Source organism: Ranitomeya variabilis, chromosome 3 (assembly GCF_051348905.1).
Source record: "Ranitomeya variabilis isolate aRanVar5 chromosome 3, aRanVar5.hap1, whole genome shotgun sequence".
NCBI classification, from domain to species: domain Eukaryota; kingdom Metazoa; phylum Chordata; class Amphibia; order Anura; family Dendrobatidae; genus Ranitomeya; species Ranitomeya variabilis.
This window is the reverse complement of record NC_135234.1, coordinates 432,085,648-432,113,340: the sequence shown is the minus strand read 5'-3', so window position 1 is coordinate 432,113,340 and position 27,693 is coordinate 432,085,648. Positions and strand designations below refer to the sequence as shown.

The 27,693-nt window shown below is 46.8% G+C and overlaps 1 protein-coding gene and 2 non-coding genes across 3 annotated transcripts; all 3 read left to right on the top strand.

Moving 5' to 3' along the window:
- Nucleotides 1–892: 892 nt before the first annotated feature.
- On the top strand, nucleotides 893–15,386 carry LOC143816254 (T-complex protein 1 subunit zeta). Its single transcript, XM_077296418.1, has 14 exons — nucleotides 893–1,152; nucleotides 1,909–1,972; nucleotides 2,058–2,192; nucleotides 2,962–3,135; nucleotides 3,220–3,323; nucleotides 5,078–5,188; nucleotides 6,541–6,700; nucleotides 8,166–8,248; nucleotides 8,325–8,421; nucleotides 8,502–8,649; nucleotides 9,973–10,106; nucleotides 10,606–10,708; nucleotides 14,623–14,695; nucleotides 15,112–15,386. The coding sequence occupies exons 1-14, from the start codon at nucleotides 1,016–1,018 to the stop codon at nucleotides 15,182–15,184; spliced, it is 1,596 nt and encodes a 531-aa protein (XP_077152533.1). The 5' UTR covers nucleotides 893–1,015; the 3' UTR covers nucleotides 15,185–15,386.
- Nucleotides 4,874–5,002, top strand: LOC143818663 (small nucleolar RNA SNORA15). The gene has a single exon (XR_013224656.1). It is a non-coding gene; the product is annotated as a small nucleolar RNA SNORA15 (small nucleolar RNA).
- On the top strand, nucleotides 12,086–12,217 carry LOC143818669 (small nucleolar RNA SNORA22). The gene has a single exon (XR_013224661.1). It is a non-coding gene; the product is annotated as a small nucleolar RNA SNORA22 (small nucleolar RNA).
- Nucleotides 15,387–27,693: the final 12,307 nt, after the last annotated feature.

Sequence of the window (27,693 nt, the reverse complement as noted above, 5' to 3'; positions counted from 1 at the left end):
AGAAGGGTTGTTGGAATAGTAATAATAATAGTGGATCCCCTGTGAGCCTGATGGAAGTAATGCCAGCCTTAATGACCTGAGTATGACAAGCTGGATGGCTTCTATAGGGAGAGACCTGACGGGCAGCGCGCTAGTTAGGTCTCTTCCCAGCATGGATCCCAAAGTGGCTTTTTATACTGTCTGTAAACATGCCGCAGCGTCACAGTGCTCCCATCCATCCTGCTGCTGGCGCCATGACACCAATCACAGTCTCCCCTTACATGCAGAATACACACTTTGGCCACGTTCACACGCTCAGTGTTTATAAGCCAAAATCAGGAATGGAACAATTAGAGGAAAAGTATAACAGAAACATGTGCACCACTTCTACATTTCTCACCCATACTGAGGTAAAATACTGACCAAATACTGAGGGTGTGCACGTGGCCTACAGTCCCAAATTCACCAGGACCGTCCTTTACAGCTGGTTTTTCCCACAAGTACACTGCCCTACAGAGACGCTACTCCGTTCTTGATTTGTTGCTATGGGAAACCGGTCCATGCCTCCCTATGTGGCAGACATGTCACGTGGTGCGCTCAGCTAGCCGCCGGGATTTGTAGTAATTGCTACTAGTGTGCATGCGGCCATGCAGGCAGTAATGCGCGGCTGCCCGGTGCCGGCACGGGTAACGGTTTGTTATGGCGGCTCACACAGTATTAGCCCGGTAACAGGACGACACCAGGATGTGGAGACACTGGAGGAGCAGTCACTCACTTCCTCCGGCGGTTAGAAGTTGAACTTAAGTTTGAGGTAGACCGTTCAGTATGGATCTCGCGAGATTACGCTGCACAACAGCCAATCATAGAGCGGTTCTCGTTCTCGACCAATCATCTAGGTCTGTGGGCGGGGCTTGCTGGGGAGCATGCTAGATTGTTCTGGAAGCGCCGGCCCCTCTCTCTCGCGGCGTGCAGTGAAGGCCGGGGCTTGGTCTTTGTGTGCCGCGCTGTCTCCGCCGTCCGCTCCTGCTGCACTGCAATGGCGGCCGTGAAAGCCCTTAACCCGAAAGCCGAGGTAGCCCGGGCCCATGCGGCCCTCGCCGTTAACATCAGTGCGGCCCGCGGGCTCCAGGATGTGCTGCGGACCAACCTCGGGCCTAAGGGCACCATGAAGATGTAAGAGCCCCGCGATGTGAGCGGCCGGCCTGGTAGCGCGGGATGCACGTGCCGGAGCTGCCTGGTTACACGTGCCGGTCGTAGCTGCCTGGTTTACCGGGTTACACGTGCCGGCCGGAGCTGCCTGGTTACATGTGCCGGTGCCGGCCGGAGCTGCCTGGTTACATGTGCCGGTGCCGGCCGGAGCTGCCCGGTTACACGTGCCGGCCGGAGCTGCCTGGTTACATGTGCCGGGTTACATGTGCCGGCAGGGCTGTGCAGTGACCTTATATGGCGATGGCTGTGATTGTGTTCGGGCACCGGCCTGGAGCTCTCACTTGGCCTCACTGAGCACTAACCCCATTATTCCACTCTCTGCTCCCACATTATGGTAGGGTGTATGGTGGGCAGGGAGGGGGCATGAGTAAGGGCTCTGCAGGATGCCATGCTGTAGCCCATCATAGAAGGCTGCTGATCCACTCTTGAGTCCCTGGTCCATCAGCCCTTAGAGGAGCCGCCTATAGTTCCCCATACTGGTCAGATGTGTGCCGCCATACAGCGGGACCCCTGTGATCCTGAGAATGGAGGGTCCGGAGTCCCCTGTGGTAGGGGGCATGTGCTGTCCCAGTGCTATAGGGAGTGAATGGAACCGCGGTGGCACAGGCTCATTCCCAGACTGAGATCCCTGGGTCATCGGGGTCCGAGCAGTTGTATCCCGTGTAGGTGATCTGTTAGCCTCTGGACTGTTCTTGTCTGACTCTGATTTCTCTGGAGCAGGTTGGTCTCTGGAGCTGGAGACATCAAGCTCACGAAGGACGGCAATGTGCTGCTCCATGAGATGGTACGTGTGTGGGTGGGCACATTGGGGGAGTGTAGGTGATGTGATATATGAGCAGTAAGCATCTTCTCGGGTCTTTCTTCTTTAGCAAATCCAGCATCCAACAGCCTCCTTAATCGCGAAAGTAGCCACCGCCCAAGACGACATTACCGGAGACGGGACGACCTCCAACGTGCTGATCATCGGGGAGCTGCTGAAGCAGGCGGACCTCTACATATCCGAGGTACCCGGGAGCTGAGCGGGCCGTCGTACAGCTGGAAAGTGTAGGAGTCAGGGCATAGTTCCAGTGGACCTGAGAGCAACGTGTGACCGTGGAGCGCCCCCTGCCTGGGGATACGTAGTCCCAGAGTAATATGTCCTGTACATGTAGAGACGTGGACCCCAATGTTGCATGTCAGGTAAAATGACAAGATCAGATAGTACTCGGCGGGTCCACCTGCAGCGCCATCTTACATCACTGCTGCAGCCAATCAGTGAGCTCAGCAGAGAGAGACCTCACAACCAGCTTAAAGGGTTTGTCCACTACTAGGTCAGCCCTTCTCAATCCCCGGGTTTCCTCCTTGTAAAGTAGTAACGCTTATACTTACCTTTGGTGCTGGCACAGGCTCTCCCGGGGATCGGGCGGCATTAACACGCAATCCCTACAGCCAGATGGCGCTGGCTTCACGCTCCTTGGGACAAATTGGATATGTATGTAGGAAGTGAGACTCCGGGACTGAGAAGGGGCAGTCTTAGCAGGACAAACCCTTTATCTTTTCTGCATCAGTGATGAGAGCCGCCATGCCACCACTGAGCCCTGGCACTGGATTCGGGGACGTTTCACACTATCTGCGTCTATTGTTTAACAAGATGGACTTTTGGGGTCCACTTTTCTGAAAGTGGAAAGCCCCTTTAATAATTAGGCAAATGATAGAAGTTGCCATAGGATTGCATATATATCGACCTCCATATCTGTATCCAATTATTCATTCAATTGCATTGTGTGTTTTAAGGGTCTTCACCCAAGAATCGTCACTGAAGGATTCGAAGCAGCCAAAGAGAAAGCACTTAAAGTCTTAGAGGAGGTGAAGGTATCTAAAGAAATGGACAGAGAAACGCTGATTAATGTGGCCCGGACTTCGCTGCGCACCAAAGTACACGCCGAGCTGGCCGATGTGCTAACCGAGGTAACTATGCCCTCCATGTCCTGGTTCCTCACACCCCGCATCACTGCTTGTCCCAAACCTGCCTGACCGGATCCTGCTTTTCAGGCTGTTGTGGACGCGGTTTTGGCCATAAGACAACCCAGCGAACCAATTGACTTGTACATGGTGGAAATAATGGAGATGAAGCACAAGACAGAAAGTGACACCACGTAAGTACTATTAATCTTTCCTGTGTACATGGTTATCCGGTTTGTCCTCCCCTGCAGTTTAGCTTCTACTCTTATTCTGTGGGGTGACAGCATGTTTGCCATTAACAGACAAGCACCAGTGTTTACATTTTTTATCAATTGAATAAATAAGTTAAAGGGATTGTAAAATAATAATTTTAAGGCATAGACTGATTACAAATAGTAATTGGAGGCGTATTAACCCAGTGCATCCTGTTCCAGAAGTTGCTCCAGCTTGTACTTGGCTGCAGCAGTCAGGTGATTAAGAGAGCACTTGACATTTCTCTGAAAACAGCAGACCGCTGCAGGCAATTACAGACTGCAGCGGTGCTGTGACTTCCAAGTGGGCAGTTACTGACCTGTTTGAATTTGCTCGGGTGCTGGAAGGTGAGTATACCTCACTTAACTTTTAAAGTGATACCGTCACCATGGAAAACACTTGCATATGTATGGGTAAAGAGGTTGTCCATACTTTAACATTTATGACCTATTTTTAAGATAGGTCATCAATGTCTGATAGATGGGGTTGTGAAACCTGGCACCCTCACTGATCAGCTGTTATTGTCGAAGGCAGCTAGAAGTGTTCCGTTACGGAGCTGCACAGTACCATCTACTACCCTTCACTACACTACCCTTCACCCCCTATTGATCTGAATAGGGGGCGCATGTGCAGTACCTGGCAGCAGCCGCTCTACAGTAGATGGCGCTGCAGTGTGCAGCTCCGTAACTGAGCAACATTGAATTGGCAGGGGTGCTGGGTTTCACAACCCCATCTATCAGACATTGATGACCTATCCTAAGGCTAAGCCATCAATATTAAAGCAGTGGTCAACCCCTTTAACCTGCAGGAAAACAGCATTACAGTGCTGCTCAGCCACTCTACTGAAAGCACTTCACAGCCAACTCTACAGCACTCTTGTGACTGGAAGACGACAGCTCCCCGGGAGGAGATAAGTTAATCTTCTCCCGGTAGCAGCACTGTCAGTAAGGCAGCTGGTAACCATTTAACGCTGTTTATCTGCAGATTAACTAATTAAAGCGTTTTCAGGTTCCCTTTTAATTAAGCCATGCCTTTAAAAAAAAAAAAAAAAGGCAATCCCTTTAAACTTCTAATTATGCACTTTTTATTTTTAAGCGCCACTCCAGCATTTTTTTAATTTCAGCGCTAGTGGTGCTAGTAATGTAAGGTCTTGCACCTAATATAATCACCACCCGTTGTCTTCAGCTCCTCCCGGCATTGCTCTGGTCATGTGCCACCATCTTGTGAGCGCAACGTCTGACCGGAAGTCAGAGCTAACGGTCACAAGCGCTCAGTGCAAGTCTGAGCCAGAACGAGTCTCTCATAGACTTGCATTGGGAAGTGACCTGACCTCCCAGGAAATACTGGAGTGAGCACACAGGTCACAAACTCATGGAGCAGAGTAGTGCTGGGAAGGATGAGAGTAGGGGCCCGGAACGTGGTAGCTCCACTGCAGTGCTGCGATATGACAAAATGCTGGATGGGTGGGGGGTCCATCTAAAGAATGGTCCCTGCATGGATGAATTCTGCGTTGCCTTGTGGTAGGTTATGCAGTCAGACACCATGCTACAGTAAACCGCATGTGTGCTTTGCTATTTGGCGTTCCATTTTTGGATGCGTATCGGCACAATTGTGAACACTTCCAGTAATCCAGGATTATTAATGAAGATTAGTACTCCATGTACTCTGTCCCTGAGAACGTCTGAATTCCTTCTAGGTTAATAAGAGGACTTGTGCTTGATCATGGGGCTCGTCATCCTGACATGAAGAAGAGGGTGGAGGATGCTTATATTCTCACCTGCAATGTGTCGCTGGAGTATGAGAAAACGTATGTATGTGTGGGTTTATATTTTCTAAATTGGCAAGGATCTACTGTAAATTCTATGAAATTCCTCATGACTATTTAGGACAGCTCGGCCTTCTCGTTCCCGGGGTTTGATGTGTCTTTACCGCTGTAGTCTGGCATATAAGAACCAGGGATCCCCCTTTCATGGATGAGGATACTGAATATAAGTGGAACATTTAAGGAATGATATGTTAGGAGCCCAGAATGGAGACTGGGTTCTTAAAACTTGTGACTTTGAAGTCCAAGTCAGCACAATAGGATGCTCAGCTAATGTCTGAACTAAGCCTGCAAGTACATGGACAGCCTGAATGTTTTCTTACTCCCGGTGGGTCGTGAACCGGGCAGAGGACCACTGATGTATGTTTTCATCACCGTCCGATAAGGAATGTGTGAAGCCATCCCAGGGCCTGAGCCAGTGTCATACCGGCTGTGTTAATTAGCTGGCATCTGTCTGAAACCGCAGCGACAGGAGCCTCCTCTGATCACTGTAGTTTCACCACTTAGATGCTGCTGTCAGTCTCTTACAGCATCTAAATGACAATTGGGCTTCATTGGAGAACCACGATTTCACTAGATACTGCAATACAACGGCATTGTAGTATATAGAATAAATGCTCGTCCCCAAGGAGGAGTAAAGAATGAAACAATAGTTTTAATTGCCCCACTTCTCCATCTTCAAAAAAAATATGCATTTGATATCATTGTCCAATCTAATGCAATATAAAAATTTTTAAACCATATGTTAAATACCCCCCAAAAAATTGTCATTGGGCTTTCCAAAAACAAAAACCCAGTAAGTGCACACACTGCCTAATTCTGAGGAAGCCGCTTGTGTTTTCCCCGACGCTGCTTCGTTGACTGTTCGGCCGTAGTTTCTTTGCGAGGGCTCTGCTGCCTGTGAAAGAAGAATGTTTCTACATTTTAACCACTTGACAGTTTCCAAACCCTGAAGCAGCTAGAAGATTGTGCGTGCACAGCAATGTCGTTTGTACATTGCTGTGCATTGTGTACCTTTGTACTCTGGTGGGTGCAAGCACACCCCGGCACTTTGATGGCTCGCTCCGCACATATGCGCTGCCGAGCACTCTTTGAGCACGCTGTGCGAGTGCCAGGGTGTGCTTACAGCGCCGCTCACAGTATAGTGATTTGAGGTGACTGTTGCCACTATATATACACCATTGTAACTGAAATCCAGCGGCTCCCAGGAAAAAAGAACTTTAATTTTCTCCCAGTAGCCGCACTTTCAGTAAGGCTTCATTCAGACGTCACACACAGAACATGTAGAAGTTGGCATTGTTCTTTCTTTAACTTTTCTTTATTTTTTGCTCACACAGTGAAGTCAATTCTGGATTTTTCTACAAAAGTGCAGAGGAGCGGGAAAAATTAGTCAAAGCCGAGAGGAAATTTATTGAGGAGAGGGTAAAAAAAATCGTAGCCCTGAAGGAAACAGTATGTGGCGATTCCGGCAAAGGCTTCATAGTGATAAACCAGAAGGTGAGGTTCCCCAAGGAATGCTCTGTCACTGTGGGCCTGCACAAGGAACACCCAAGTGTGATTGGTAGCACCCTTGGCTTCAGTCTTGTGCTAGAGCGAGCCTGTTCTCTTTCCTCTGCTGCTGGTGAACACTTATTTACTGGTATGTATTCAGGAGAACAGTACACCCCGAGCCTCCATGGGGTAAGGGCCTGCTCAGCGCAGTATGCGGATCCCATCCCGCAGGATACCATCCTATTTATGGCTATGGGTGCGCAAAAACAATAAAATCCGATCCCATTCGTACTATCTGTATATCAGCTATCTAGCTATTAACATAACATTTAGGCCATGTGCACACGTTCAGTATTTTTTGCGTTTTTTTCGCGTTTTTTCGCTATACAAACGTGATAAAAACGCGAAAAAACGCTAACATATGCCTCCTATTATTTACAGTGTATTCCGCATTTCTTGTGCAAATGTTGCATTTTTTTCAGTGAAAAAATCGCATCGTGGAAAAAAAAGCAACATGTTTATTAAAAATGCGGAATTGCGGGGATTCCGCACACCTAGGAGTGCATTGATCTGTATACTTTCCGCACGGGGCTGTGCACACCATGCGGGAAGTAAGCAGATTATGTGCGGTTGGTACCCAGGGTGGAGGAGAGGAGACTCTCCTCCACGGACTGGGCACCATATAATTGGTCAAAAAAAAAGAATTAAAATAAAAAATAGTGATATACTCGCCTTCAATGTCTTCCCGCCTCTCAGGTGCATGCTGCTGCTTCGGTTTCTATAGCTGGTGTGCGGTGAAGGACCTGCGATGACGTCGTGGTCCTGTGATTGGTCGCGAGACCGGTCATGTGACCACTCACGTGACCGCGACGTCATGGAAGGTCCTGTGCGCACACACCAGCTATAGGAACGGACGCCACTGAGGAGATCAGCTGTCTGCAGGTGAGTATAAGCATTTTTTTATTTTTTTTATTATTTTTAAACATTCTATCTTTTACTATAGATGCTGCATAAGCAGCATCTATAGTAAAAAGTTGGTCACACTTGTCAAACACTATGTTTGACAAGTGTGACCAACTTGTCAGTCAGTTTTCCAAGCGATGCTACAGATCGCTTGGAAAACTTTAGCATTCTGCAAGCTAATTACGCTTGCAGAATGCTAAAAAAAAAAACGCAGAAAAAAAAAATGCGGATTTCTTGCAGAAAATTTCCGGTTTTCTTCAGGAAATTTCTGCAAGAAATCCGGACGTGTGCACATACCCTTAGACCAGTTTCCTGACTACTGATGTGTAAAACCCAAACAAACTGATGCCAATATGAAAGAACAGTCCACTTTCTTTCATCTGAACCTGGCCCAATTCTTCACTAAGCCCTTGTATGCCTATAACCCCGATTCCAGCCATAAAGTAACTGTGGGCTAATGTACAATGATGTATGAGAACATTGCTCTAACAAGTTTCCTGCTCTGTAGGGAATCGACCCATTCTCTTTGGACGCCCTCGCTAAAGAAGGGATTGTTGCTCTCCGTAGAGCAAAGAGGAGAAATATGGAAAGGTGGGTTCCATTCTAGTCATCTGTCTGGTATGGCCTCTTGTGTATCACCGGGAGCCTAACCGCTGCCCTTTCCTAGGCTGACCCTCGCCTGTGGCGGCAATGCCATGAACTCTGTGGATGATCTCACCCCTGAGTGCTTGGGACATGCTGGTCTTGTTTATGAGTACACCATGGTGAGTGGTGGAAGCTAGATATTGTCTTGTGTCTTTGTTTAGTTTTCCCTCTGTAATGTTTACGTGACTTTCATTTTTAGGGTGAGGAGAAGTTTACATTTATAGAGCAATGTGAAAATCCACGTTCTGTCACCCTGCTGGTCAAGGGGCCAAATAAACACACGCTCACACAAATCAAAGACGCCATCAGAGATGGCCTGCGGGCGGTGAAGAATGCCATAGAGGATGGTGAGTTGCAATAAGGGGTAAATCCACTTTTTATTTACTGTTTAATGCTCATTGTTCCATTTTATAAAGCTGTTTTCTGTTTCATTGTTAATTTATATTATGGATAATTGAATGCCATTTACCCAGACAGTAGATTGAATACATTTTGCTGAACAGTGTAACTGGTAAGCATTGTATAGAATTATAAAATATCCGGACCAGTTGCATTTACCACATACTAAACTATTCATACTGACAGTAGATTCAGATGGGTAAAAATCTAGCCTGTTCTTAAAGGGGTATTGCCATCTCCAAGTTCCTATCCCAATATGTAATATCAGCAAATACCTCCAATTAGGAATGTATAGTTCTTCTGATAAGCTATGTCGGTTACCACATGTGCAGGGCATTGCAGTAGCTTAGGTATCCATGGTTACGACCACTGTCGCTGAGTGGTTGTGACCATAGATACCTAAGCTACTGCAATTCCCTGCACATGGGATAAGCGACATGGCGTATCTGAAGAACTATACTACATTTCTAATTGGAGGTATTTTCTGATATTATTACACCCACTAAGAGGGGTATTCCCATCTCCAAGATCCTCTGAGGGTATGGCTCCACGGTCCGGAGGGGCGGCGGTATCGCCGCAGCGGCGAAGCCGCTCGGCGCTTAGCCCCGCCCCCTTTCTGGGACGCGATGGTGCCGGATGTGTACAGTACACATCCGGGATCATCGCACCCCTCGCCATAGGGCCCTGTGATATGCCTTGCGGGGACGCTGCGTCCCCGCAAGGTGTACGGACATGCTGCGATCTGAAAAGACGCGCAGCATGTCCGGAGTCGCAGGGCCGCCGCGTGCGGGTTTCCACGCATAGTGGAGACGGGATTTCATAAAATCCCCTCCACTATGCTGGAACATCTGGACGCTGCTTGTTTGACGCTGCAGCGTCAAACAAGCAGCGTTTACTTACCGTGGAAACATACCCTAAGTCACATTCTGCACACCATTAAATGGATCTCACTGAAAAGCTCTATTTTCCTATGTACTTTAATGGAACATGCCATTACATTTGTGCAGTCCGATCCCCAGACAGCGTGAGTCGACACACAGCTGTGATCATGCAGCCCGGCTCTGTGGTTCAAACAGCAGGAATCTGATGTTTCCTTTAAGATCAGTCACATGTGCATTTGTGCAGAAAGGCAGTAAAGCTGCGGCTCAGTCACAGGATTGCACAGTGTGATTAGTAAGGCTTAGCTGGGTGCCCAGACTGCAGAATGTATCTGCATCCGGCCCTAATGTAACGCAGAATTGTGTAATGAATGCTCCTCTTTCTGCCCGTAGGCTGTGTTGTGCCAGGCGCGGGGGCTGTCGAAGTGGCAATTGCTGATGCTCTTGTCAAGCACAAGCCTAATGTGAAGGGCAGAGCCCAGCTGGGTGTGCAGGCATTCGCTGATGCTCTCCTCATCATTCCCAAGGTACCAGTACAAATACCCATTTTTTATTTTTTTTTCCTCCACTTACCTTTAACACACTTAATATTCTGGCCCTGATTCCGAGGCGCTTGATTCACTAAGAGGCTGTATCCTTTTAATGAAGCAGACACGTCCTTAAAATGCCATGCGCCTTGCCACAAATCTTCTGGTCAGGCAGATGTAAGGAATGGCCCAACTCCTCATGAATTAGATGAGCAGACACCGCTGTGCCTCGTCCTGCCCTTGCTAAGCTCATTGTGATGGAGCTGGTTGAAAACTCCAGGTCACAGAATTTCTCCACAACATTGTGTTGTGCAGAGATGTGACTTCTTAGTTTTATACCAGATTTTTAGCTTTACCACTTTGATGAATTGGAGCCTTCAGGTTTAATTTGTCTAAATAGATGATTGTAGTGCCAGTTATATAAAGCGCCGGTTTTCCATACTTTCCTTCAGACAGCGACAGTAGGACACGGGTGCCACTCCTGTACTTTTCTTTGCAGGTTCTTGCTCAGAACTCTGGATATGACCCTCAAGAAACATTGGTAAAACTTCAGACAGAATATGCAGAATCGGGACAGCTCATTGGTGTAGACCTAAATTCAGGTACCTCTCGCTTACATTTCTACATTATAAAGCCTTTGACTACAGGGGATTTTTACACATTGACTGCATTTCTGACTGCAGAGCTACTTATCCCTGGTGTACAATAGTTTTTAAATGCTTATTTTAAGAAAAGGCATGAAAAAAAGGGAATCTGTCAGGAGGTTTCTGCTACCTCATCTGAGAGCAGCCTGATGTAGGCAGAGAGAAGCTGAATCCAACGATGTATCACTTAGATTACTGGGTGCAGCCGTTCTCACACAATCAGAGCTTTTATATTTAGCAATACGGCAGAGCTGAGGAAGATAACCCCGCCCACACCAGGCTCTGTCTATACAATGTCTATAGACAGTGAGCTGCCTGTCACAGGAGGGGCGTGTCAGACTGGCATGGGCTGCTGCTAGTCCCCGCAATAAGCTCCTGGAAAAAAACAATCACTGCAGGCAAATGGCACAGAGCTTGATAAGAGGCAATGCCGAGGTCTGTAGTTTAACCCCTACCTCATGCTGTCTTCAGATTACATGGCACAAACCTGCTGACGATTTCATTTAAATTGTTTCATAATAATAATCTTTATTTTTTTATATAGCGCTAACATATTTGCCCCGAGTTTTGTGGGATCCCAGCATGCAAAGTGAAATCTCTCAACCCACCAGGGCTGTTCTTGCGCTTTGCACTAACCCGCTGTTGCCACACACTGTATTAATTCAACAAGGGTTAGTTACCATTGGAAATACCTTGCTACAGCACGCGGCAGCACTGGGATATTAAGTGCGAGATCTCGCTCACTGCAAGAGGAGCCGCAGAAGGTTTGTGGGACCCTGCTCTGCATGCTGAGATGCCACAACCTGGGACTTGCCCTTGTGGAAGCTGAATTTTAGGCTTCTTCGTTTGTTTTGATGCAAGATTACAGTTTCAAAAAATCACAATCGGGTTGCAAGATCAATATACCGGTTCCCTGCCCCCTTTCCTGTCTAATCTGGATTAGAAATCTTGCCATTTTCATACTGCCCACTGGGGATATTTTAATGGCTGTGATAAGAAATTATAGAAGCGATTAAACACAATGCACAGCACAAAACTTTTCAACAATTGGTAATTTCTGGTTTGAAAACAGCAGTAAAACACTGTATCCAGTCTTGCTTTTAGATGACCAGAGTTACAGAACAGATTTAGTTTAAAAGTTTAAGCAAAGTGACAATTTATCAAGTTTCCCCCCAGTAACCAGTGTAGGTTTCAGAGGATCGTGTACACTAATGAGAAGTATTTATTTAAAGGACGTTTGTGTGACTAATGACTGTTTATAACATCCACCTAATGTTTTCTAGACCTTTTTAAGTTTACTAGTTTTATTGGGGTTCATGAAGATATTCTCTGACTTTGCACAGAGAACACTCAAGTGGGCTCCTTGGCTCCCTTGATCCTAGTTCTGTGCTACATCAAGGTCTGTTCTTTTTCCTCTGCATTGGAAGATGGCGTTCTTCTACATGTATTCAGGAGAACAGCACATAGCATGCTTATCTAAGCATATAATCAATCTGTACTAGGCTGTTTGTCTGCACTGGGAACCGATCATGTAAAATAAACGCTATTAACCTGCAGACATAGGGTTAATCTGTATGTTAATGGTGTTTAAAACCTGTGTGGCTGCCACACGGAACACCAGGCTAGCAGAATAATAAATAATCTTTATTTTCATGTAGCGCTAACATATTCCTCAGCGCTTTACAGTTTTGCACACATAATCATTGCTGTCCCCGATGGGGCTCACAATCTAAATTCCCTATCAGTATGTCTTTGGAATGTGGGAGGAAACCGGAGAACCCGGAGTAAACCCACGCAAACACGGGGAGAACATACAAACTCCTTGCAGATGTTGTCCAAGGTAGGATTAGAACCCAGGACCCCAGCGCTCCTGGTAGTCTCCAGCTTTCAGTCAGAGGCAGCCGGCATGGCTTCAGTCACTGCTCAGTACATAGTGAGTGGTTGTTGTAACCACATCTCTGCCCTGACTGCCAGCCGGTTCTGTACTGATGCACTGCTGAGCTGGCTGTCAGTCAGTGCTGGGGGCGTGGTTACAACTACCACTCACTATGTACTGAGTGGTGACTGAAGCCACACCTCTGTGACTGGAAGCTGCTGGGGGGGGGTATAAAATGCATTTTCTCCCAATAGCCTGGCATTCAGTGCATGTTAACCCCCGGCAGGGTAATAGCGTTTGGGGACATGATGGCCTTTAAAGGAAATCTATGTACATCCAAATGAAAAATTCTCCTCAGTTCTGATAGCTCTTTATTCCACCCCAACCTTCACACACACTTTCTGTATAGGGGCTCATTTAGACGAGTGTATAATATCGACGTGTTGACCAGATGAGGTTTTTCTTTTTCAGACAGACCAAGTGTCTGTGAGAAAAATAAATAAAAATTGCTGTATGCACTATGCTCTTCTGCGTCTTAGATGAGTCTCGCTCGCCCATACAAGTCTATGGGTGTGCATTTTTATGTGATGTATAAATACGGATGCCACATGACTGAAAATCGTCCCGACTTTTGTGGATGAAAAACTCGTCTGACCTTGGCCTAAAATGCATATTAGGGGGCAGAAAATGAAGGCAGGAATGAAGATTACAGATGGAAACTTAATACCACTTTATTAACTGAAGGTAACCAACTAAAATATGTAAAACTCACTTTTTGTCAGAGGTGTGCATAGTCTTTAAAAGGGTCGTCCAAAAGCAAAGTAAATTTCCTAAATCCATATTGATTTGATGACATAACCTAAATAACTGATATTTACATTCAAAATTCCTTACTGTTCCCGAACCACACGATCTGTTGTTCAATATTTTTTTTCCTACTTCCTTTCTGATGACTTTGAGAATCACAGGGCATGCTGGGATACACGAAGCGTCATCAGGTGGCAGAGGCTGCAGTCACTGTCACAGTCTCTGCCCCCTCCCCTGAAACGAAGCATTATCAGAGACACTTGTTTCCAGGCTGGGGCTAGTCCTTGGGAGTGTTGCACAATGACAGTGCTCTCTATATTGCCAGCTTAGATCAGTAGTAAGGAGTCAGTGAGCGGCATTGCAATACATGGCTTGCGGAGATCACTTGTGGGGGTGGCACTGGTCTCTACAAGCCAGGTATTGTGATACTGCTGTTACCGGCTCCGTACTACTGATCTGAGCGCGCTGTCATTGTGCACAGTATACAGGGACTAGCCCTGTCCCTGAAACGTGTATCACTGGTGACAATTCATTTAGGGGAAGGCAGGGTCTGTAGCAGTGACTGCAGCCTCTGCCTCCTGATGATGATTTGTTGGAGTACCCCAGAATGCAGTAGTATTCTCAAGCAAAGTGTCACCCGATAAAAGTATGGGCAGCACGGTGGCTCAGTGGTTAGCACTGCAGCCTTGCAGCGCTGGAGTCAAATCCACCAAGGACAACTGCAAGGAGTTTGTACTGTACGTTCTGCCCGTGTTTGTGTGGGTTTCCTACCACACTCCAAACACATACTGATAGAGAATCTAGACTGTGAGCCCCATCGGGGGGCAGTGATGATAATGTGTGCAAACTGTAAAGCGCTGCGGAATATGTTGGCGCTATGTAAAAATAAAGATTATTATAAGGGAAAAAATGGCAGTTAGTGTACTTGGGGAACAGTAGGGAATTTTTAATGCAACTATACAGTATTGGCATCAGAGAGCTAGGGATTTAGGAAGAAATTTAATTAGCCTTTGGATCACCCCTTTAAATACTGGTAATCTTTTCTGAATTGGGCATGATACGTAATCTACCTATGAAGTGTAATGTCCTGTATACTACTGTGAATCCCCAAACCCTAAAGTTAATTCTAATGATGTAACAATGTGTACAAGAATTGTTTTAAAGTATTTTGGTTTTTCCTTAACTGTAGGTGAACCAATGGTGTCATCGGAGGCAGGAATCTGGGACAATTACAGTGTTAAGAAACAGCTTCTTCATTCCTGGTAAGTCTATTCATCCGTCTTTCAGAATTGATTCAAACTATTTTAGGTGCTGCCTCGTCTTTCACCCAGAGACATTAGTGGCCTTGATCTGGATTATCTTAAAGGGAACCTCTCGCTTGATTTTACTCCCCTACTAGGTGTTCACAGCCCAAAATGTAATTGCAACACATTGGCAGTCCCTGGTACATGCATAGAGGAGGCTGAAGTTTAGGCCTCGCCTTCATTTGTGGATCTCAATGATTTTTTGGTGTAGATTTTGGCAACGGATTTCACTGCAGATTCAGCAGCGAAAATGCCACAATAAGTGCACAAAGTGTGACTACCCCGTAGACCTCACTGATTATTCTCAGTATGTCATGTTGCCTGCCAGTCTACCGTTTCCCATCACTGACCTCGTACCTTCTTTTCTTTCCTAGCACTGTTATTGCAAGCAATATCCTGCTGGTGGACGAGATTATGAGAGCAGGAATGTCCTCTCTGAAAGGATGAAGTTAAAGCTTTCTGCATTTCCTATGCCCTTACTGGTTCGCTGAACCGGCAGCTCCAATTAATTAACTTCACTTAAAACTGTAACAATAGCACCTATTGAAATTCATTTGATTTAACTTTCAGAATTTATTTATTTCAGTTTTTTATGGCACTGAAGTGTACAAGTCTTTGTACTCAATAAAATTAATAAGCGATATCTTCACTATTTGTCAGCTTGTCTGAGCAAGGCTGTTCTGCTTTATTCTATGTATGTGGGTACCAGGAACCGTAATGGAGCTTTCTGCATATACCATTCAGGTTATTAGAAGGATTCTCTGTTAGAAAAATCTTACTATATCAGTGGTGTGCATTAATGTTTGACATGTACCAATCGGTGTCTACCCCACCAAAAGAAAAAAAATCAGCAAAGCATAGAAGTACATATAACCACTGGTATGGATGGAGAAAATCACCCATTTGGGACCATCACTTGAGAGCGAGCACCACATTGCCTGTGGTGTAGCGTGCCAGTACATTGCCTGTGTGGTGTAGCGTGCCAGTACATTGCCTGTGTGGTGTAGCATGCCGCTATAGCATTTTAGCTATTACTAAGATAAGTGTTAAGTTCCTAAATGCAATCAATTCTTTCCAGGCAGGGAGACTTCTGGTATTCAAATTCTCAATTTTTCTCCAATAACCCTCTACAACATCACCATAGGAGTTTGTCACCCCACCTTAATAGGCACATGAAAAAAAGAGGTAAAATAGCCCCTTCCACATCCTCTCTGGTGTTTTTTCCTGTGAAAAGTGTCCTGCAGACACTGTTTTTAAAGTACCTGGATAGCCAGGCAGCGGAGACCGACTGCTCAGACCTCTCCTCTCCCAAGGCTGCTCCTATCTCCTTGTATACAGAACTTCCTATCCAGTCTGCGCCTTTGGCTAAAGTCTGTGGGCATCAGACTGGAGGCCTCTCTGAGCTCTCCAGCCTATCTCCTATCCCTTCTCATGGTACGGGACCTTGCGACCAGCTAGTGTGGGCGCTTCTGTCTCATCGCTTCTGGCTGCGCCCCTCGCCGAAGCACGTGTGTGATGCGTTCCTGGTCGCTGGAAGTGATGTTGGACGCCGGGCACCTTTTTATGGCTTCTTTTCCTGTTTGCGTTACAGTGCAGGATCGCAAATGGGGCTGGTTACTGGGGATTCTACTGCAGATAACCGTCGGTGATAACTTGGGCGTCCCCTTAATTTCATAGCTAGACAAAGGGGGAGGAGTCCCTCTGAGAGGAAGGCGTTGGGTCCGGTCGCCTACAGAAGAGCCCCGGACAGAAAACGCCCTAAGGGTAGAACCAATCCTTATGTGAATTCATGGAGTGTTTAAGTTCTTCCCACTCCGCATCTGTAGAGGAAGAGATCAAGGGGATAGTTGTTTCCCAGAAAATTCAATCTTCCCTGGTCTCTTACTCCCAGTATCCCTTCAAAAGCTAGGAATTGGTCCTACCAGTACTTATATTTCCAGGAGTCTATCATCCTCTAGCGACAGGAAACACAAGGTTAAAAGTCCACCTCACCCTCAGTGTCCATACCAATCACCACATCAGGATGGATACAACTCTATTTTATTGAATTCTTACATAACAAATGTTAATCTCGCATAGTTCTCAGAATTCAAGGGAGGGAATGTAATGGTGCTGTCATGATTGGCTCCTGGAAATATAATTACCGATAGGACTAATGCCTAATCTCCCAGGATGTCCCTCATAACAGCACGTCATGAGAAATACCAAATCAATGGCATCTCAGGGTGGGACTACTTCCGTAAGCTAGTTGTTGACCTGATATTACTTCTAGCTTGTAGTGTTTACGGAAAATTATATTTGATCAAGTTGCGGTCCTGAAGATTCAGTCTATGGACGCTCATGCTCTCAGCCCAGGATGCTTAAATTGCTCTAGTAGTGTGCACCTTAATACTAATTGGGTGCTCTCGTTTTTCAGATTCATAAGCCAGGGAAATTGCTGAAGTAACCCATCTGGCTAGGGTTGCCTTTGAGGCTTTTTTTTGCCTTTATTCTTTCCTGAATGCTGTACAAACAGGTTTGGGTCTTGTCTCCAGGCCTTAGTGGTTTCCATGTAACACATTACTGATTTCCTTATGTCCATGGTATGAAAAAATCTCTCATAGCTAGGATGTTGACAGAACGATGGGAGGGCGATCTCCTGATTCGTTTGCCCTTGATAATACTTTAGGCCTGAAAGAAGGGTCAAGTCTCCGTATTAGACGGTCCTCCAGGATCTGCCGATAAGTATCTCTTAGCGTATGTGCACACTTTGCGGATTTGCCTTCGGATTGGACGCTGCGGATTCGCAGCTGTTTTCCATCCGGCTTACAGTACCATGTAACCTATGGAAAATCAAATCTGCAGTGCCCGTGGTGCGGAAAATTCCCCGCGGAAACGCATTGTATTTTTCCCTTCCCCATGACAGCACCGGTACATGAGAGATGGTCCCGCCCCCAAGAACAGGAAACCTGCATAGGAGATAAAAGATGGGGGCGGCACCTCTCTCCTCAGTTTGGTTTCCTGTTCTTGCGGGGAACCTGCGGTGCTGCATGGGGAGAGGTCTCCCTTGCTTTGCCGGTCTCTGAGCCGAGGTCCGCGGTGGGAGCAGCGGCGGCGGCGTGCGCGCGTCGCCTCCATACCTGGAGCTGCAGATGCGTCTTTCCCACTGGGGACTCCCCGGCGTCCGCTCCTGGCCGGAGGCTGGGCTGGGGGAGAAAAGTGAGCGTACCCATCACGACGCTGGCGCCGACTGAATGGGGGAACTTCCGGGATTGAACCGGAAGTGACGCTACACGCTGAAGAAGCGGTGTGCTGACACTCCCCGGGGGGGAGAAAGTTCAGAGACGCACACACCGCTTCCTGCCCGCCATATTTAAAAGTGCAAGGCGGCAAGCAGGCGCTGGGAACAGTCTCCTGCAGGATGGCAGATCTGAAGGAATCGACGATCCCAGCTGAAATCCCACAGCCTGTCGTGGTACTAAGGGTCCGGTGGGTGAGTGCCTTTGTAAGGCAAAAAACATGTCAGTGACACTGTGTTTTTTGTATATATGCAGGGAAAAAAAGTCACCTCTAAACAAAAGCATAAAGTATGTGCACTCTGTGATAGAAGCCTCCCCAAAACGTATGAAAAGCGTATGTGCCGCTCATGCATAGAAAAAACGGTGTCTGAAGAGTCTTCATCTTTGCTTCAGAATATAAAAGATATTGTTAGAAGCGAAGTACAAAGCACTGTAAAGGAGCAGTTAAAACATCATGGATTGCAGAGCTCCGTAAACCCATTCCCTACGTCTGCCCAGGCATCTGACGTAGAATCCGAGGGTGAACTGGGTGAGCTTCCGCCCGACGAGGGTTCGGACCTGGACTCTTCAGATGAAGAGTGTGGCCGGCCTTATGTGTTATCAGAAGATGTGGGGAAGTTGCTAAAACTGGTCAGGTCCACCCTGGGGGTTGAGACGCCAAAAGAGAAGCAAACAGTTCAGGACTCTATGTTCAGTAATTTGGAGGATAAGAAACGAAAAGTTTTCCCGTTTCATGATAACATTCTAAATCTAATTAAAAAAGAATGGAAAAAACCGAATAAAAAGATTTCAGTTCCCCAGGCCTTAAAACGTAAATATCCCTTTAGTGAGGAAATTTGCGAGAAATGGGAAAAGGCGCCTAAGTTGGACGCGGCTATCGCAAGTACCTCCAGGGGCATAGCACTTCCCTTCGAGGACATGGGGGCCCTAAAAGACCCCCTAGATAAAAAGGCGGATGCCTTTCTAAAATCAACCTGGGAGGCCTCAACTTGGGCGTTTAAACCTGGAGTAGCGGCTACTTGTACTGCCCGTGCCATGGTTAAATGGCTGGAGGAACTTAGCGACCAAATAAAAAACAAATGTCCAAGAGACAGACTTCTAGAAGTCATCCCTCCACTTCAAAATGCAGCGGGATTCCTGGCGGACGCTGCCATTGATTCTGTGCGGTTTGCTGCCCGGGCTAGTGCCCTTTCAAATTCAGGAAGAAGGGCGTTATGGTTAAAGAACTGGAATGCTGATTTCCAATCCAAAGTGAAGCTCTGTGCAGTCCCCTGTGAGGGTCAATATCTATTCGGCAGCGCTTTAGATGAGATTTTAGAAAAAGCGGCGGACAAGAAAAAACACTTCCCTCCACCTCCCTTCTTTAGACGACGTTGGTATGACAATCGTCGGTCCTTTCGAGGATCAGGTAGGGGCCGAGGCCGCCCAACGGATAGAACCACACGGGGGAAACCCTGGGGTGAGAAAAGAGAAAGAGGTTTTCTTTTCAATAAACCCCCAAAACCAGATCCTAAACAATGACGCCATATTCCAGGTGGGAGGAAGGTTACGGTTTTTTGTCCATCAGTGGGTAACCTTACAGCCGTCCCAATGGATAATCAACTTGTTATCAGACGGTCTACGGTTAAATTTCATCTCCCTTCCTCCCCACCGAATAAAAGTTACTCGTGTGGCCAAAAAGAACCAGTTAGTTCTCGAAAAAGAAGTTCGTCTTCTTCTAGACAAGAAAGTCCTGGTAAGAGTACCTTCACAGGAAATAGGAAGGGGATTTTACAGCACCCTTTTCCTCACTCCAAAACCGGATGGATCTTTAAGAACTATTTTCAATCTAAAAGAATTAAACAAATTCATCCGAGTAGAAAAATTCAAAATGGAGACTCTGAGAACGGCGGTAAAACTGCTGTATCCAGGATGTTATATGGCAGTGATAGACCTTACCGATGCCTATTATCATGTGCCAATCAGCAGAGAGCATCAACAATTCCTGAGGTTGGTTGTGCAGCTGGGGCAGGTCTACACCCATCTACAATACCAATGTCTCCCCTTTGGGGTATCGGTAGCTCCTAGTATTTTTACAAAAATAATTTCGGAAGTAGCATCCTTCGTAAGGAGAGAAAACATTCTGCTAGTGCCCTATTTAGACGATTTCCTCTTGATAGCAGACAATCAAGAAGATTGCATAAAAGCAGTTACGACAGTACGAGAGCTACTAACCAAACTAGGGTGGATAATAAACTTAAAAAAATCAAGATTGATTCCGGCCCAGATACAGGAGTTCCTGGGGATCCAATTAAATTCAATCAAACAGATCTGTATCCTTCCAGACAGGAAAATCGAGGTCATAAAACAAAGAATAACACAAATACAGGTGGCCCAATACGTCTCGGTGAGGGAAGCCATGTCTCTCCTAGGCATGCTTACTGCAACAATTCCGGCGGTCCAATGGGCACAACTTCATTCAAGAGACCTACAGTGGGAGATCCTGTCAGAACAAACAAGAATACCCTACAATCTAAACCGAAAAATCGTATTGTCACAACATGTCCGGGACTCTCTAAGCTGGTGGCTAGATTCCGGGAATCTAAAAAAAGGGGTCCCATGGTCAATCCAGAATCCGGTGGTACTGACCACGGATGCGAGCCCGTTAGGTTGGGGAGCACACCTATCAGATCGGATCCTACAGGGTCTATGGGATCCACAGATGCAATCAGCCTCCTCAAACCTGAGGGAATTGACAGCAGTAAGGCAAGCAATTCTTCAATCAGAAGAAGACCTCAAAGGAAAACATTTAGTAGTATTGTCCGACAACAGCACAACGGTGTCGTATATAAATCGACAGGGAGGAACCAGATCAAGTTCCCTAATGGAAGAAGCAGGAAGATTATTTCTTTGGGCCGAAAACCACCTTTTATCCCTCACAAGTACACACTTAAAGGGGTCGGAAAACTTTGTCGCAGATTTTCTGAGTCGTCACGTCCTGCATCAGGGCGAGTGGTCGCTAAATCAAAGAATATTTGGAGAAATCTGTGCAGTCTGGGGGCTTCCTCAAGTGGATCTTTTTTCCACAAGGCAGAATCGGAAAGTAAAAAGGTTCTACTCTCTAAACCCGAAAGAGAACCCGGAAGGAGTAGATGCGTTACTACACCAATGGAAATTCCAACTAGCCTATGCGTTTCCCCCGATCCCATTGATCCCTACAGTCCTGAAGAAGATCCGAGAAGAGAAATCACGCATAATCTTAATCGCACCCTTCTGGCCAAAGAGAGCTTGGTTCACTTGGCTCAGACGTATGTCCATCTCGGACCCGTGGATACTTCCAGAGGTCCCAGACCTTCTGCACCAGGGTCCGGTGACACATCCTCAGGTTCACAGCCTACACCTCACTGCTTGGAACTTGAGAGGGGACTTCTGCTAGCAAAGGGGTTCTCGGATCCGTTAATTACTACTCTACTGTCCAGTAGAAAAAAAGTCACAACTGATAAATACCAAAAGGTATGGGGAAAATGTTTAGAATTCTCGGGCCGAGGGATAACTGATACCGTTCAGAAGGTCCCTATATCTGAAATCCTAGAGTTTCTCCAAAAGGGTCTGGAGAGGGGATTATCTACCAGCACTCTAAAAGTGCAAGTTTCGGCGCTTAGCGCCTTGTTTGACCAAAAATTGGCTGATCACCCCTGGGTGTGTAGGTTCATTCGGGCCTCCTTTACAGCCAGACCATTCAAACCTCGTCCAAAGGTCGCTCCCTGGGATTTAAATTTAGTTTTAAACGCCTTGACCTCCTCTCCCTTCGAGCCTCTTTCCTCCATATCGGAAAAAGCGCTAACTCTAAAAACAGTTCTCCTGATTGCCCTTACCTCAGCCAGACGCATTAGTGAGCTTCAGGCTATATCTATTGACCCTCCGTATACTGAAATTCTGGAGGATAGGGTAATTATAAAATCTGATCCGGCCTTCTTACCTAAGGTCAACTCGAAATTTCACAGGGACCAGGAGATAATCTTGCCTTCATTCTGTGCCAATCCAAAATCCCAGGGAGAAGAAACCTTCCATTGCTTGGACGTCAGACGTTGCCTTCTTCAATATATAGAAGTGACAAAACCATGGCGACAGTCTACAGCCCTTTTTGTCTCCTTTCAGGAGGCAAACAGGGGAAAAAAGGCCACAAAATCGACTATTGCACGTTGGCTCCGTATGGCTATATCACTTTCCTATTCCTCTTCGGGACAGGTCCCTCCACCTGGTGTTACGGCCCACTCTACGAGGGCTATTTCCACATCTTGGGCAGAGAGGGCAAATGCATCGATAGAGCAAATCTGTAATGCAGCAGTATGGTCTTCTCCCTCTACTTTCTTCCGCCATTATAGATTGAATCTGGGGCTATCAGATCTTGCCTTTGGTAGGAAAGTACTATCTGCTGTTGTCCCACCCTAGAGGTTCTTTCTATTTCTTCCTCTCATGTACCGGTGCTGTCATGGGGAAGGGAAAAAATGATAATTACTTACGGGTAATTTGATTTTCCAGATCCATGACAGCACCGCTCTAGTTCCCGCCCTATCTTGGTGATGGTGTGTGATTCACAAAAAAAAAATAAATAAATAAAAAATAAAAAAATAAATAAATAAATAAATAAAATCTTAAAAAAAAAAAAAAAAAAAATCTCAAAAAAAAAAAAAAAAAAGAGACACAAATGGAAGATGGGGTAATAACCACTTAACATAACAATAGATAAATAGTCTTAGAGTTAAATATAATTTTTTATATGCCTAAAACTAACATAGCGGTTACCTTACATTCTCTGTAAACAAACTGAGGAGAGAGGTGCCGCCCCCATCTTTTATCTCCTATGCAGGTTTCCTGTTCTTGGGGGCGGGACCATCTCTCATGTACCGGTGCTGTCATGGATCTGGAAAATCAAATTACCCGTAAGTAATTATCATTTTTCTGCAGCATGTCAATTCTTTGTGCGGGTTCCGCAGCGTTTTACACCTGTTCCTTTATAGGAATCCGCAGGTGGTAAAGCTCAGGTAAAATCCACACAAACGCTGGAAATCCACAGGTAAAACGCAGTGCGTTTTACCTGTGGATTTTTCAAAAACTGAGCGGAAAAATCTGCACAGAAATTCGCAACGTGTGCACATAGCTTTACGGATAGTGCTTGGATCTCCCCTAATCGCTTTGAAGAGTTGACTGTCGCTGAGAACACAGTTTTCATGGTCAGCAACCTAATGCTAGCCTCTTCCTGTGGTTTGAAGGGTGATTTACATAAGGCTCCCAGCACTAGATTCTAGTCCCATGGTGGAACAGTTTTCCTGATCGTGGGTCTTAACCTGGTAACGGCTCTAATTAATCTCGTAACCCATGAGTGATCTGCTAGAGGGTAGTCTAGGAATGCGCTAAGGTCGAATCCTATCTGGAGGAACTAATATTATAATATTTATTTTTTCCATGACGGCACCATGAGAGAGGGGATCTGTCCTTCAAGGACTGGAAACCTTCAAGATAAAAAGGGACGCTCTTCTCTCCGCGTCAGTTGGTTTCCTGTCCTTGACGGGGAATCCTCAAGATGAAATCTTAAAAGACCGAAGAGGATGCTTGGGTCGGATGGGTTTGGCAGGCAGAGTTCTGCATCCGTCACCAGGCATCGGGTAGCGCCTCGGAGGCCACGTTTCACCATGCCCTCCCTGAGCGAAGCATGGCTACAGCCTGTGTGGCGCTACCCGGATGAGAAAACAAGCCTCAGGCCATGTTTTGCTGTGCCCTCCCTAATGCACATGGTGGCCATGCAGCCCACGAGGCACATCCGTGACTGGGTGAAAAAAAACAAGCCTCGGAGGCCACGTTTTGCTGTGCCCTCCCTGATGGGCGTGTGAAGTCAGGGCCGCGTCCCACAGTGCCCTTTCTGGGGAGTACCTGAGAAGAGGTCCCGACAGCTGCATCCATCATGGCGGCAGGGAGCATGCGCCGGAAGTGAACTGCCAGGTGAGCGTGGGGTCTGGAACCGGCCGGGGTGCGGGCCAGGAATAAGAAGCTGGGTGCACGTGGGATTTGAATCAAGAATGCGCACCGCAAGAGAACACCAGGGGTTAATGAACCAGATGGGTACAAGAGATGGGTGGCACCCTTCTTGTATTAAGAAAGGTATTTAAAGGGGAGGCGGAAGTGCAGTCAGTGGCAATCATGGAAGCCTTTTCGCCTGAGCACTTGCAGCTTCATCAGCAGCAGGAGCCAGGCTCACAGGAGAAGAAACAGCCACGCCGCAGCAGCAGTGGGGGCCGATCGGGCAGATCTCCGTGATTCCAGGAGGGGAGGGGTCCATATTCTCAGGTGGAGACATTGAAAACACCAACCTCCAGATCTGGTACCCATTTGAAGCAAACGAGTGGTGAGTGAGCTCCGAGAAAGTACAGCACGCTAATGTCTATCTTTCTCTCTCTCCTACCCTTTCACTTTTTTCTATACATTGGTGGGGTGGAGTATAGGGGGTCCCTAAAACGAGCAAAGCCAAGCATAAAAATAGTGTCCCCTATGCAGACAACGGTTAGGAGCCTCCTAGAATAAAAAGCTATGTCAGGGCTGTACTGACAGGACAATTGCAGAAGAGACTCCCATTTTTTCTGAAAGCTTAAAATCTCTGATACAGTCCGAAGTCTGTAAGTCGGTTAGGGCGTTGCAGGCCACAACGGACACAGACAGTAAGGGGAGAGAGAGATCCAGCCCCTCTTTTGTATCACACGAAGAATCCACAGGTTCAGAGCTAGAGGACTCAGATTGATCACAATACTCTGAGAGGAGTTCAGTAGAAGAGGTTATGTTCCCGGTAGAGGCGACAGACAAACTAATAAAAGCAGACTGGTAGATGAGAAGGCTAAAAAGTCAGCCCAGGAACTCATGTTTGGCGGCTTACAAAGGAAGAAACATAGAGCCTTCCCATTAATTAGCAGTTGCAGGGTCTCATTAAAAGAATGAGAGAAACCAGAAAAAAAAACACGCAAACAATTAGTTCTTTAAAAAAGAAATATCCATTTGATGAAGAAGCTTCTTCGTCCTGGGATAAGACACCGAGACTACATGTGGCAATCTCAAAAGTCTCTAGGACGTCTTCCTTCCCGTTTGAAGACTTGGGGTCATTGAAGGAGCCATTGGATTGGAAGACTTACAGTTTTATCAAGACGGCTTGGGAGTCGTGGCTAGATCTCTGAAGGTTTGGGTAGAAGATCAGCTGGAACGAGTCCCCAGAGAAACCATCTTGGAGGCGATTCCTGCCATCAGAGCAGCAGCAGTATTTTTAGCAGATGGCTCAGCAGACTCGGTGAAGCTGGCGGCCAAATCAGCAGCACTGACCAGTGCGGGATGTCGCACAGTGTTGCGTAAATGCTGACCAGGAGATACACAGGTGAAGGTAAAACTCTGCTCCCTGCCTCGTGAAGGTAACTTTTTATTTGGGCCGGCACTGGATGAAGTGCTGGAGAAGGCCAGAGATAATAAGAAAGATTTTCCAAAACAGCCATTTCCATCCTTTCGACGCTCCTGTCAAAAGGGTCGCAGATCCAGGAGACAGCAATACAGAGACCGAGACAGGACTGACAAGCAATCCAAGGGAGGGAAAGGCTTTTACTTTGGCAAGCCCTCCAGAGACACCAAGAAGCCCTCCCAGTGACTGCTTCTGCCAGGTAGGAGGGAGGCTCTCTCACTTCCCCCTCGCATGGGAGAGGATTTCATCCAGCACCTGGATTCAGCAGATCGTGGGATCAGGCCTAAAGTTGAGGTTCCATGAGCTGCCGCCACAGAGATAGTGTACACACAGACCCTGGTACAGCCCTCTCAAGAAAGACAAAGGGGCCTAGAAGAAGAGGTAGTGTCGCTGTTAGAGAAACGCGTGCTGGAGGAAGTTCCGGTGGAAGAAAGAAAGAAGGGATTTTATTCCCCCCTTTCTAAAAAAACAAAACAGACAACTCCTGGAGGACCATTATAAATCTGAAGGGTCTCAACAGCTATCTGATAATTCCTTCATTCAAGATGGAGACAGTAAGATCGGCGGTAAAATTCCTCTTCCCACAATATTACTTGGCGGTCCTAGACGTCAAGGATACATACTACCACGTCCTATCCGCCAGCAAAATTTGCAAGTTCCTCAGGGTGGCAGTGCAAATAAAGTCTCAAATAGGCCATTTTCAATACAGAGCTCAGCCCTTTGGGTTAGTATTAGCCCGTCAGGTATTCACAAAGTTGATTTCAGAAGTCACGGCTCATCTCCGAGAGAAGGATGTTCTAATAATACCGTATCTGGATGACTTCTTGATTGTGGGGAAAAGTTTTTCTCATTGTCCGGAACAGGTCAGGATAGTCATGGACACATTACAAACTCCGGGATGGCAGCTAAATCTAAAAAAATCCATACTGAAACCGGGAACGGTACAGGTGTTCTTGGGGCTACTAATAGATTCAGTGTCACAGGAGCGTCGCCTCCCAGAGGAAAAAGAGCAGAAGATCAAACAATTAGTATTGGCCTCAATAAAGAAGCTGGAAATGACACTCAGGAAAGCGATGTCATTGCTGGGGTCCCGAACCTCCTGCATACCAGCGGTGAAATGGGCTCAGTTCCATACAAGGGAGCTATAGTGGTATATACTACAAAACGATCCAGTACTACAGGGTCATTTAGAATGAAAGCTTACCCTCCAAGACTCAGTAGTCCGGTCACTCAGTTGGTGGTTACAGATTCAATCTACCCCAAGAGGAGTACCCTGGGTATACAGAGCTTCCAGGGTAGTCACAACGGACGCCAGTCCCTGGGGGTGGGGAGCCCACCTAGACACCCTGTGGCTCCAGAATTCCTGGGCCCAGAAGGAAAGGGGCCTGACATCAAACGAATGGGAACTGCTGGCAGTCGAAAGGGCACTAAACAGGTTGTTACCACATCTACAGGGGCAACATGCAAGAGTCCTATCCGACAACCAGTCGGCAGTCGTCTACATAAATCAACAAGGGGGCACCCGGCCTCGAACGCTGATGCAAATAACAGAAAGGATTCTATGTCTGGCAGAACATCATTTCCTCTCTATCGGCCCTGCATATCCGAGGAGTAGACAATCAGAGGGCAGACTTTCTAAGCCGCAATCAGTTGAGACAAGGAGGATGGTCCCTAAAAGAGTAAATTTTCAATCAGATTGTAGACATGTGGTGTTGGCCCAAGATAGATCTCTTTGCTTCAAGAACCAACAGGAGGGTTCAGGAATTTTGTTCCCTAAGTCCAGCAGACAGGCCGATGGCAGTAGACGCCTTCAGAATAGAGTGTGGACATCAGGACCCCTATAAGCCTTCCCTTCAATATGCCTCATACCGGCAGTTTTGAGAAAGATCAGGGAGGACAAAGCCAGAGTAATCTTCATAGCCCCGTTTTGGCCAAAGAGGCCATGGTTCTATTGGCTAAGGACAATGTCCGTGTCGGATCCGTGGGTACTCACAGAGGACCAGGACCTTCTAACGCAGGGACCCTTTCTTCATCCTCAGAAGTCCGGGCTGCATTTAACAGCCTGGAATTTGAGAGGTCACTGCTAGAGAGGAAGGGCTTCTCAGCAGAGTTAGTGTCTACACTGCTTAGTAGCAGGAAGCCAATAACCACAAGAATTTATGGGCGGATATGGAGTAAATTTGTATCCGTCTAGGGGCCAATATGGG

Bases quoted from the DNA above. Each gene is read 5' to 3' on its own strand.
- LOC143816254 (XM_077296418.1), top strand. From the start codon at position 1,016: ATGGCGGCCGTGAAAGCCCTTAACCCGAAAGCCGAGGTAGCCCGGGCC. The intron at 3,136-3,219 runs GTAACTATGCCC...CCTGCTTTTCAG, and splicing joins TGGCCGATGTGCTAACCGAG to GCTGTTGTGGACGCGGTTTT. The intron at 10,107-10,605 runs GTACCAGTACAA...TTTTCTTTGCAG, and splicing joins CTCTCCTCATCATTCCCAAG to GTTCTTGCTCAGAACTCTGG.